This window comes from Psammomys obesus, unplaced genomic scaffold (assembly GCF_907164565.1).
Source record: "Psammomys obesus unplaced genomic scaffold, mPsaObe1.curated_primary_1811, whole genome shotgun sequence".
Taxonomy (NCBI): Eukaryota; Metazoa; Chordata; class Mammalia; order Rodentia; family Muridae; genus Psammomys; species Psammomys obesus.
Window position 1 is genome coordinate 13806279 of NW_026596051.1, and position 11873 is coordinate 13818151.

General features: G+C 44.5%; 1 protein-coding gene across 3 annotated transcripts in view; it reads left to right on the forward strand.

The window, feature by feature from the left end:
- The window catches only part of Urgcp (upregulator of cell proliferation), a 38136-nt gene that overhangs the window by 20983 nt on the left and 5280 nt on the right, over window positions 1-11873 (forward strand). For 2 of the 3 annotated variants that reach the window (XM_055623904.1, XM_055623903.1), the window contains exons 2-5: window positions 8444-8470; window positions 8895-8965; window positions 9844-9894; window positions 10142-10180. In XM_055623904.1, the coding sequence (XP_055479879.1) occupies window positions 9861-9894; window positions 10142-10180 (73 nt within the window). In that variant the 5' untranslated portion in view covers window positions 8444-8470; window positions 8895-8965; window positions 9844-9860. The remainder of the gene's footprint in view (window positions 1-8443; window positions 8471-8894; window positions 8966-9843; window positions 9895-10141; window positions 10181-11873) is intronic. The other variant, XM_055623905.1, reaches the window with a different exon arrangement.

Below are 11873 nucleotides of genomic sequence, written 5' to 3' on the forward strand. Positions count from 1 at the left end.
TATCTATCTATCTATCTATCTATCTATCTATCTATCTATCTATCTATCTATTTATTTAATGTGTATAAATGTTTGCATGGGCACTGTGGGGAGGTCAGAAGAGAGTGTTAGATCCTCTGGAACTGGAGTTAAATGGTAGCAAACTGCCATGTAGGTGCTCTTAACCACTGAGCCATCTCTTCAGCTTCCTCTCTCCCCCTTTCTTATTCCTTCTTTCTCCTCTCCTGCTGTCTTCCCTTTCTCATTCTTACCGTCTTCTAGGCCCTGATCTTACTCACTGAGCAGGTAGTTGGTTTTCTGTAACCTCAACTGGAGACTTTGTGTCTGCTATTGCTCACTACCCCCAAGACATCCTCACTGCTCAGAATTCTCAGCAGCTGGAAACAGTTGCATTAACCTTTACTGGATTTTAAAAAGTACCTGAGGCTTTATTTTAGTCTTTTGCCCTTCCTATCTAGGAAGATAGGCAACACAGCATCTGTGGGGGTGGAAGGGCTAACCTTTGCTACTGGAGTCTGGTCTGGCCTGAGTGGCCAGATGTTGAGGGTTGGGGGGAAGAGGAGAGAGACTTGACATGCCACACTTGGAGAAAACAAATGATTTATCATGCTTGGGGGAAATCTAGCAGGAACACTTTTGTTTCACAGACGCTGCTAGGATCTCTGCATAAGAGACATGGTTGGCTGTATGTTCAGCACTCAGGCTTCGCAGTGGCTCCATGAATCTGGGGTCCCCATGTGTACTTGGCGATCTAGTGAGGGTAGTGTGGGCTGGAGTATTCTGGCTCTGCAGACTAGTTCTTCATCATCACGCCTGCTGTTGACCTCTCTGTGCCTAGAAACAAACCAGGATTTCTGAGTCAGGGACTTTCCAGTCCAGAGAGTGTTCTTAAATTTAGATCCGGCCCACTTCCAACAAATGTTTTGTTAGGCCTTGTTCTAGTCTTTTGACTGTTAACTAATCTTTATAGCAAGCTTTTGCAGTTTCAGCTATTACTTTCCCCTTTCCAAAGATAAGGAATCAGGCCTAATAAAGCTTTAAAGTAAAACTTGATCCAAAATGAATTTGTGTCTGCATGTGCGTGTTGCGTGTGTTCTGTGGAGGCCCACGATTGATGAGTACCTCTCTTCAGTTGCTCTTTACCTTTATTTGAGACAAGGTCTCTCAGTGAACCTGAAATTCATCCATTCATCTAGGCTGGCTGGCCAATGAGCTTCAGGGATCTGCTTATCTCAGCCCCTCTCATCCCGCCAAAGCCAGAGTTCTTCAGGCGTGCACCTAATGGACAGACCAAAGAAACAGACCCACTCAAGTTTATTGGCTAATTACAGGGACATGGGTGAGGTTTCCTTAGAGGAACATGGGTGATTCAAAAGCAGCTGGGGCACTGAGAGACCCGCCACAGCATGGGTGGTGACCCATGAAGCTGTACCCCTAGAGCTTCCTGCACAGTTTGCATGCAGCTGCACTTACCTATTCTATCCTTATTTGTTTTGCATATATGTATGCATAATGTGTATGTGTGTGGTGATTCTGGGGCCATGCCACAGGGTACATGTAGAAGTCAGAGAACAATTTATTTTTTATTTTTTAATTTTTTGTATATATGTGTGCATGTGTGGTGGTTGTGGGGGACACACCACAGGGCACATATAGCGGTCAGAGGACAACTTATGTCGCCTCTCTCCTACTGTATGAGTCCTAGAGATGGAACCAGGTCATCATGCTTGACAACAAACACCTTTGCCTGCTGAGCCATCTCAATTGTCCCTTACACTTATTTAGTATGTGTGATGTGCTATATTTGTTTGTGTGGTATATTCACATGTATGTGGAGACCAGAGGGCCATGTTGGGTGTCTTTTTAATCACTTAGGTTTTTATTTTAACATTTAATCATGTGTATATGTGTATGGCACAGCTGTGGGTTTGTGCATGAATGCAGTGCCCAATGAGGCTAGAAAACCAGGGTCCCTGGTTCTAAAGTTAAAGGTAGTTGTGAGCCAGCCCCTTTGCATGGGAACCAAACTCAGGTTTTCTGGAAGAGTACATATGCTTTTAACCTCTGAGGCTGAGGCATTTCTTAGTCAATTTTCGCTGTCTTTTAAGTCAGGGTCTCTATCTAACTGAGCTTGGAGCTCTCTGATTCAGGTAGGCTGCTTAGAGAGCCCAGGGACCTGCCCGCCTCTGCTCCCACAGTGCAGGAGTTGCAGATGTGCGTTCCTGTGCTTCACTTTCGCCTTCATGTTTGTGTGGCGGGCACTTTAGTGACTGAGCCATCTTGGGGCTGCAGTTTATTATTTTTGTAGCTTAGGGAGGGGCCTGGGCTTTCTGAGCCTTGTGAGTGCCCCTCCCTCCAGGAGGGGATAAGACAACAGATGAGCCTGCCCTAGCGTAGTTGTTCTTTGCAGAGTAAGGCCCTCTCCACTGGGGTGTGTTGGAGCTGGAGCTTCTGTGTGTTGGGTGTGAGTTTAGAAATTGAATCCTTGTAGGTGTGGTTAGCTAAAATGAGGTCTTATACAGGGTTAGGGCAGGCTCTAGGGTAGTATGACCAGTGTTTTCATAGGAAGTGGAGAAGAATTAGGCACGGAGAAAGAAAGCTGTGAAGATTGGGGTGAATGAAGGGGCTATTGAGCCACATACTCGGGATACTACTGCTTTGTGATAGGCTTTTCCTGGAGAGAAGCAACGCACACATCTATTCCTCCCAGATCGCGGAGCCTGTGACAGACCAAGTACCGATGCCATGGGTGAGGGGTTACTAATAGGAGCAGAAATGACTCAAAGACAGCTGCATCACCAAAGCCCATCCAAGCACGAGAGAGAGCTCAGAAAGCTGGAACTGAACACCCTGCACTGCGGCAGGAGGCCCAGCAGGTGTTTGAGCTTCTTCCCTGCTGGGCTTGTCCCAGAATCTCCTGTGCAGATTGCCTCCTCCAGGAGTGGCTCTCAGCAGTCTTCTGCTCCCTAACCGAGGGAGGAGCCAAGTGAATCCGCTGTTTCAGGGGCATCTTGAGCTCTTTTTGAGTTGTTTATTTTCTGACTTAAGGGAACTTTTCTGAAAGATGGGTTTATCGTTCCAACTGGCCCCAGAATAGCCTCCTTTCATTTTCCTTTTACAACCTATGTCTTAAGCAGTTTCCCTCTACGATGGAAGATTTAAATCTGGGAGGGAAACTGCTCCACAACAACTACAGAGATGCCTGACAATATGTTTATTTATTCTCACCTTTCTGGAGGCTTTCGAATCCCAAAGTTCTGATGGCTGCTGACAGCCATCTTTTTTCTTAAATTGCTCCTGTGTCATTGCAGAATTGCTCCTCTGTCACTGCAGTCTCCACCTGTTGACATGTGCTCTCCTTCATGTGTCTCCACGTCCCTCCTTCATAAGGAGACTTCTCACTGTATCAAGGGCCCATTCTGCCCCATCATGACTTTATTCATCTTTTGTTTTCTCCAGTCAAAAATCCTTCTCTACAGCTCAAGCTGTACTTGAACTCACTAGGTGGTTCAGATTAGCATCAAATTTAGCCTCCTGCCTCAACATCCCAAGAGCTTGGATTACAGGCATGAACCACCTTACCTGGCTGTGACCTCACCTTAATTTAGCTAATTAGACCTGCAAGGATCCTGTTTCCAAGTAGGATCACACACAGTTCAACCCACAACATATCCAGAGGGTTTTAAAACATTTATGTCTCATAAAGTAAGGCTTTGGGGACAGAGCAAATTTCTTGGTATATTGTTTTGGTTTAGGATAAGAGTGCCCAGTTAGCACCAAGAAGAGGAACCTTGGACTTTAGTGCCAGTTTATGAAAATGTAGGGCATAGGGGAAGGGAACTTTAAAAACAGAGGTTTTCTTTATTACCCAAAGCAGTTAGTGGCCCGCGGATGACTACAGTTGGTGAGTGGTTCACCTGTGCTTGCTGTGAGCCGCACTCCTCTGTGCTTGTTCTCAGCACTCGGCTGGGGTCGGCTTCCAGACAGGACAGGCTTCTGTTTCTCTCAGGGTCAGCTAGAGCAACTTAGGGTGAAGCCTCAGTGCACTAAACCAGGAGGAGGAAAAGGCTTTCCACAGAGTGTTAGTTTAGCTCTTTTAGCGTGTGGCCGAGGAAGCTCGGGCATTCCAAACCCTGCTACAGATACCAAAGTGCTACAGCTCTTGGTCAAGCTGCTGTGCTGAGCATGGCAGAGGTGCGGGTCAAGGCCCAGACCTGGCCACCTTGCAGCCAAGACTCAGGCCTGGCGAGGCCCAAACCCAGTGGGCTGGAGGGCAGGCCCAGTGAGATGTGACCTGGTGGGGGATGAATGATGAATCTCAGACGGTCTTAAAGTGAGAAAGCTCAAACCTGTGTGGATACCTTTATTCATGTGAAATCAAGGGCAATATAAACCCTTGGCAGAGGGAGGGCTTTCGAGAGTGAATGTGTTTGATTCGCTGGGGTCAGGGAGTCAGGGATACTTAAATGGTCCTATCACAAGAAGGAAAGTTCAGGACTTAATTATCCTGTGGAGGGGGTTGGGATCTCCAAGTACAATTGAAGGTCACTGCTGGACTAAGATCCTTAGCAGGGTGGGGCATTTCTAGAAATTCCTAGATGCCTGTTAGAGCACTTTCCTTATCAGAAGGGTCTGGCTTGTAAACTGCCCTGAGCGCTCTGTGACCTCCTTACAAGACCCGGAATCTCCCAGATCAGGAGAGACTTCAGAACCCTGCCGAGAAAAAGGAGTCTATAGGCCATTTTCGAATGATTGGCTACCCGGAGATGACCGACTTCAACTTCACCCACCAGGGTCCCACATTTGCTCACAGGTGCTCCTGTGCTCACCTGTGCTTATCAAGAAAAGAAAAAGAAAAAAGAAACAAAAAGCTGAAAACCTTTGCAAAATCATCAACAACAAAGAGAATGTGTTAGAAAGAAACCAGCTCGTGTCTGGGCCCCAGGCATGTTTGGTGATGAGGGCGGATCTCCACACCTGTCTGAGCCCTGCTTTCCACCTGGCCTATGGATTAGGGGGCTGCATGTGTTGCTGTACGCTACCACAAACTGGAGGCCTCAATCCCAGCTGCTGACTTTCTCACAGACTGTGAGATAGCAGATTGGGTTCTAGAGATTTGGTTTCTGCTCAGGGCCTTTTCTGTCTGCAGGGGCAGAGTGGCCCACTCGTAGATATCAACAGTCCCATCACACGAGCGCCTCACTTTGTAGCCTTAACTTATGTAAAGATCTCAAGTCCAAATATAGTCACATGGGTGAGGACTTCAACATAAGAATTTTGAATGACACACTCAGTTGTTAGAAGGCATTATATGTTTAGTGAAACTGTAGATTAGAAGGCAGTAGCCATAAGCCTGGCTGTGCTTCCAGTTAAACCTGCTATTTCAGGAGCAGTGATGGACCCACAAGCTTTGCTTTGCACATCTCAGTTGCCGTGGTTTGCAAGCAAGAATGTGCCAACACACACACACACACACACACACACACACACACACACACACACACACACACTTTTCTATAGGCATGGCTGCCAGGCCATCATTTGACTGGTACTTGCTTACTGTTTCTCTGTGTGGGGTGACGTCAAATTTCTGTCTTGAGTACTCCCCAGAACATATGTCAGAGGGATGAGTGTCCACCATGTCCTGAGCTGTAGAAGCCTGTTCTCTGGCTTATCCTGCCTGGGAGCCTCTGGCAGTGTTCTTGACCTCTGAGCCAGGCTTCTTTGAGCTATACCGCCAGCTAGACTCTCCTGTTAGCTCAGGGCCTCTTTTGTAATTTAATAATCTCATTCTCGAGGGCTTTTCTAATCACCTTCCAAAACCTCATCTCCAAATACCATTACATTAGTTTTAGGCTTTCAGCATAGTGAACTTTAAGATACCAAGTACATTCTGTCTGTTGGAGAGACTAAGTTGCTTCCTGGTGCTTTCCTGTGTAGCCCTTCACTGTTACCTAAGAAATTAGATATTGTTATATAACCATAGCATAGTAACATTTATTGGGCCCACATTTCATTTTTATTTCACCTCCCAGTTTCTTCTTCAGGCTATAATCTAGGATTAGCTGTTGTGCTTGGTTTTCTGGAGTGTCCCTTTGTCTTATAACATGCACATTTGAGATATTCTATTTCTCACCCTCTGGCATAATGCCATTTGTTTTCAGTGTGTTATGATTGCCCAGTTTGCCTTCTTGAACAAAACACTGCAGGGAGAGGGCACGCACTAAGGTCTGACTTCGTTATGAAGATTAGTTGGGATCTGCTCTGGAGGTGTCAGCTGAGCTCTGTTGTAATTGCTGTTGGGTTTTCCTCCCTGGCACTTGCTGACCTCTCACTTTTACCTGACTCTCCTATTGAAAGGTAGTAGTCTTTTTTGTTTGTTTTTGAAATAGGGTTTCTCTGTGTAGTCCCGGGTGTCCTAGAACTCACTGTATAGACCAGGCTAGCCTGGGACTGCCTGCCTCTGCCTCCTAAATTCTGGGATTTAAGGTATGAGCCATCATGCCTGGCTTGATGGCACTGTTAATGTTGCAAACCTGCGCTTGTATTATTCTGTTGTGTGCAGGAATGCTTGAGCTATTTTTTTGCCTATAGGACAAATTACATTTTTTTTTTCTTCTTTGTTGTTGTTAGTTTTGAGACAGGGTTTCACTATGCAGCCCTAGGTGAACTTACAGTGATCTGTCTGCTTCTGCTTTTTGAGTGCTGGGATTAAAGGCCTGTGCCACTACTCCTGGATTGTTTTCCTTTAAAGATTTAATTATGCATATCTGTGTTTTGCCTGCATGTGTGTATTATGTGCACTGTGTATGTCTGGTGTCAGAAGAGCGCCCCTAGAATCATAGGTGTGGATAGTTGTGTAACCACGTGAGTGCTTGGAATAGAACCCAGGTCCTCTTCAGGAGAGCTCTAACCACTGAGCCATCTCTCCAGCCCTCAGTGCTGTTTAATTACCATATTTCTTTTTTACTCCTGCTCCTGTTGTCCCAGCTTTGGCTAGTAGGATTCCCTTGAGCTGCTGCATGAATCCAGAGACATCCCCCAAGACTTTGCAGAGAGCTTCCTTACTGTCTAAACCTAGATGCTCAAGTCTCTCCTCTCCCTCTCAGTTCTGGTGTTAGCCAACATCTCCAAGGAGTCCTTAGCTCTCTTAACATGGAATGACATTAAAGATATGAGTGTTCACATCGCTCATTGCGCTCTTTGCTTGCTGGCTTGTTCAGCAAACACGGGAAATAGACATGTGTATGCGGATGTACACAGGCGTAGGCACGCGCATACACATGAGTGTGAATGCAGAGGCCACAGTTTACCCCAGCGCCCCTGCAAGTTTTCTAAATTCTCAGTACTTCTGTGTTTGTCTTCCAGTCAGAACCCTTACCCTCATGTTTGCTTGCTCTCTTTTTAAAACAAAAGTGTGTGTGGGAGTGCATGCGTGTATGCACTTGTGTTTGTGTGCACACACGTATGTGTGTGTACTCTCAGGCCACAGTGCACTTGTGAAGGTCAAAGGACAGCTTTTCAGGAGTTGTCTTGCTCCTTCCACCTTGCTTTTGAGATGGGCTCCCCCCTGTGCTGTTGCTGTCCTGTGCTGTTGCTGTCCTGTAGACTGGCTGGCCCGTTCTCCCATCTCTGCCTGATACCTCCTGCCTTGCCATAGGAATTCTGGTGTAGAATGCTGTGCATCTGGCTTTTTACATGGGTTGCCAGGATGGAAGTCAAATGTCAGGTTTGTGTGGCAAGTGCTTTTACCAGCTGAACCATCTCTCTGGCCCATGTTTGTTATTTCTATGACACACCTAAAATAATTTTAAATTTAAAATCTTTAATTTAGTTTTGGATCCAGGGTCTAGCTTTGGGCTTGGAACTTGTAATTTTCCTGCCTCCACTTCTGTGGTGTTGGGTTGGGGCGGTTCTAGGTTAGTAGTGGGCGTTTAACATGTAGTAGCTCCTGGGTTTGTACCTCAGCAGCACACACACACACACAGTGAAAACAAACACAAGAGTACCCCTTCTTGCTTGCACTATTGGCTTTATACAGGGACTTGCTGTGTGGACCAGACTGGCCTTGAAATTGAGATGCTCCTGCCTCACCCTCTTGAGTGCTGGGGTTACAGGTGTGTGCTACCACACACAGGTGTTCTGTGTTCCCTAGCTTTCAGTGAACATCCTTCTAGATCTCTCTCTAAACATGCATAATTTATCACGTTTATATTACACCATTCTATAACTCACTCCCTACTAATTCAGATACCTTTAGTGTCTTCCCATAGTAGTTCACAATTGCTCTGCTCACAAAAAGAAGCCCATGGACTATTTTATGCTGGTTGTAGAATACGACTGTCATTCACTGGACTTGGATTTTAAAAGGTATAGAGTTTTTGCTGCTGAATCTCAAGCTCACATCAACATCTTTGTAACTAAATGTTCATTTTTTCCTTAGGATAGAAGTGGAATTACTGGTCAAAGGGTATGTATATTTTTATGTCTTTGTGATTGTCCAGCAGTTATATGGAATGGTGGTGTCTCCAGGCTAGTATGTCTCCGTAGGACTGTACACTGGAGCCATACAGAGCACTTCAAATGGAGAGGTGCTCAGGGTCAGCTCTCAGAGGACCTGACTTCATGGTTGGATCTAGGATGTACTCAGAGTTTGTAGTTTTTAAAGACTTCATTCTTGTAAATATATGTGTACGTGTGGGTGCTGGGGACTGAGTTCATATACTGAGAGCATATACTGAGAGCAGTATATGTTCCTTACCTCTGAGTCATTTCCACAGCCTGAGTTTATAGTTTTTAAGAGCTCCGCAAGAGATTTTCTTTACAGCCAGTTTGATTGCGTAAAAGCAGTAGTAAATTATTATAATGATAATTTTCTTCTGAAAAATTTTCAGCCATTCAGATCTAGGAGAAGTGGTCCCAGAAGTAAAACCTTCAGACAGCCAAACATCCGTGGCGATTGCAGGTAAAGATAGACCTGGACAAATAAACAAAAACCCCAATTTATATGTATGTGTATTTTTCCTGCATGTATGTCTGTATACCACATGTGTATGGAGCCCACAGAAGCCAGAGGAGGGCACTGGACCTCTTGGAACTAGGGTTATGGATGGCTATGGGCCACCATGTAGTGTTAAGAATTGAACCTAGGTTCTCTCTGCAAGAGCATCAAGTGCTCTTAACCTCTGAGCCATCTCTCCAGCCCCCATACCTGGCTCTTATTTCCTTCTGTAGTTATTTTTTTCTCTTCACACTCACATTTTGAATTCTTAGGAAGATTTTTTTTCTGGTATCTTATTTTAACCCTGAGGGAGATTTTTAATTACTGGACATTGTGGTTTGATTCATGAATTTTTTTGTGCTTCCACTCACATCATCCTGCTTCAAAAAGCCACACCCTCTCATTTTTGTTTTCTTTCTTGCCCCTATTTCCATCTCCAGAAAACATCATCAGAAAAGACAAAGTTTAATGTGTTAGGTTTATTTTAGCACTTGGGTGGCAGAGGCAGATAGATCTCTGTGAGTTTGAGGCCAGCCTGGTCTACAGAGTGAATTTCACGACAGCCAGTGCTATGTAGAGAAACCCTGTTTCAAACAAACAGGTTTATTAATTGTGAAGAAATTATAAGGTTGATAAATAAAAATATTAGAGCTGTAGCTGTATTTCCATCTTAAACTCGGCTCATTCCAAAATCTAACCTGAGGAAATCTAACCCGAGTATTTGAACAATACAGTACAACTCGGGCTGTACTGCTGACAGTTGACCAAAGCACTCTCAGACGAATTCATGGACAGGTTCTAACTGCCTGATGAGGTGAAACACCTGTGTCCTTTCTTTTTAGATTTGGAATGGAGAGAAATGGAAGGAGATGACTGCGGGTTCCATTATGGAGGTAGTAAACTATGGGACTTGGGACAAACACAGACTGGGTTTGGGAAGTGAGGGTGTAATTGGAAAGTGAAAACTAACTAGGATTTGATGGTTTTTATGTTTTATATTGTTAAGATTTCAAGGTATTGCAGTTTGGGTTTGAAAAAAGAGGGTCTGAGTTTCACTTAATTTACTTCTTATCATTGAAATATACATTATTAGATTAATCCCCTTCATTTTCCTTTTTTTTTTTTTTTTTTTTCTCATAGATGGTACAAATGAGGCTCAGGACAATGACTTCCCAACAGGTATACATTTCTCTATTTCTGCTTTTCGTTCTATTGGAGGGAGTACCCTGTAGGTGGTTCTCAAACTTGATTGTATGAATCTCTTCGGTATTTGACTCTAGAGTCCTCTTGGCCATCGTCCCTTTGTGAGCTATTAATAACATTGCTAAAAACAGAACCACTTGTACATTTACTAACTATGGAGTAGCCAGTACATCCTTTAACTTACCTACACCGCCATTTTGAGCCTTTGTGAGTGGAGACTCCCCCTTGTATCCTATTATAACAAGTTCCTGAGGCGATTCTAATGTCCAGCCATCTAGATTTTAGAAACCCTAGTAATAGCTTAGTTTGCATATTGGCTAACTTGGGCCCTGAGCTGCTGAATGGTCTCCTAAGGGCCGAGTGCCTGCTCTGGGCACATATATAGAATGAGGGGTTGTGTGTGAGTGTGCGTGCAGTTGTTGCTTTGATGATCGTGCTACTTGAGCAACAATGGTTACTGTATATCCTTGGCTTCATTTGGGCATAACAGAGAAATCCAAGTAACGGCTATGTAGTTCTGTTTTTATTTATTCTTATAATTACATTTATTTGAGGATGGAGAGCTGGCTCCGTGTTATGGGCATGTTAAGGGCCCTTGTTGCTTTTGCAGAGGACCCAGGTTTGGCTTCCAGCACTCACTTGGTGGCTAAGAGCTCTGTTGTTACTGCAGTTCCAGAAGGATCAGTGCCCTCTTCTGGCATCTTTGGGCACTGCATACACATAGTGTATACGCACGTACGCGCACCAAGCCATACACACAAAATAAAAATAAAACTTTAAAATGTTTTTTTTTTTTCCTTATGTGTTTGTGTGCACATGTGCAGGTGCACGGAGGTGAGAGGATAATCTGAGAATCTGTTTTCTCCTTCTGCCATGTAGGTGCAGGGATCAAACTCAGGCCATCAGGTTTGGAGACAAGCGCTCTTACCTGATGAACCATATCACAGGCCAGGTGTTCTGTTTTTAAAACAAGTTCACAGTCCCCTTGGTAACTTGTCAAGTGGTCCTTCAGTCATACTGCTGTAGAACTTGGAGCCCTGAGCTGACAAGATGGCTCAGGGGTAAAAGTACTAGCTGCCAAGCCTGATGGCCAAAGTTGTAACCCAGGACTCCTACAGGTTTTTCTCTCTCTTCTGTGCATGTGCCATGGCTCATAGGTGGAAATAAATTTAGAATTCTGAGTCCTAAAATCAGTGCTATGGGACACCTATGGTGGTGTATGCCTGTCGTCACAAGGTAGAGGCAGGAAGATTGAACAAAACTGGGGAACAGCCTCACCATCATCTTGAAAGAAGAAGAAGTAAAAAAGAGCTAGGGGTATTGCTCAGTAGTGGAATTCTGCCTAGCATGTGGGTTCCAGCTCAGTACTGCAAAACAAACAAACAAACAAACAAAAAACCAGTCAGTCACTAAATACAAGCAAGCCACTTACACTGGTAAGATGCCAGGCCAAGACCCAGGAACAGTTAGAACTTTTATGAACATCAACTTGTAAAAGTTTGTATTATATAGGGTGGCATTTGAATATCTAAATCATTCAGTATCTACCGAGCAACAGTCAACACCAAACATTTTATTGTCACTGTATTAGTCAGGGTTCTCTAGAGTAACAGAACTTATAGAATGAACTTACAGACTTTTAAGAATGACTTTCAGGATTTGGCCCAGT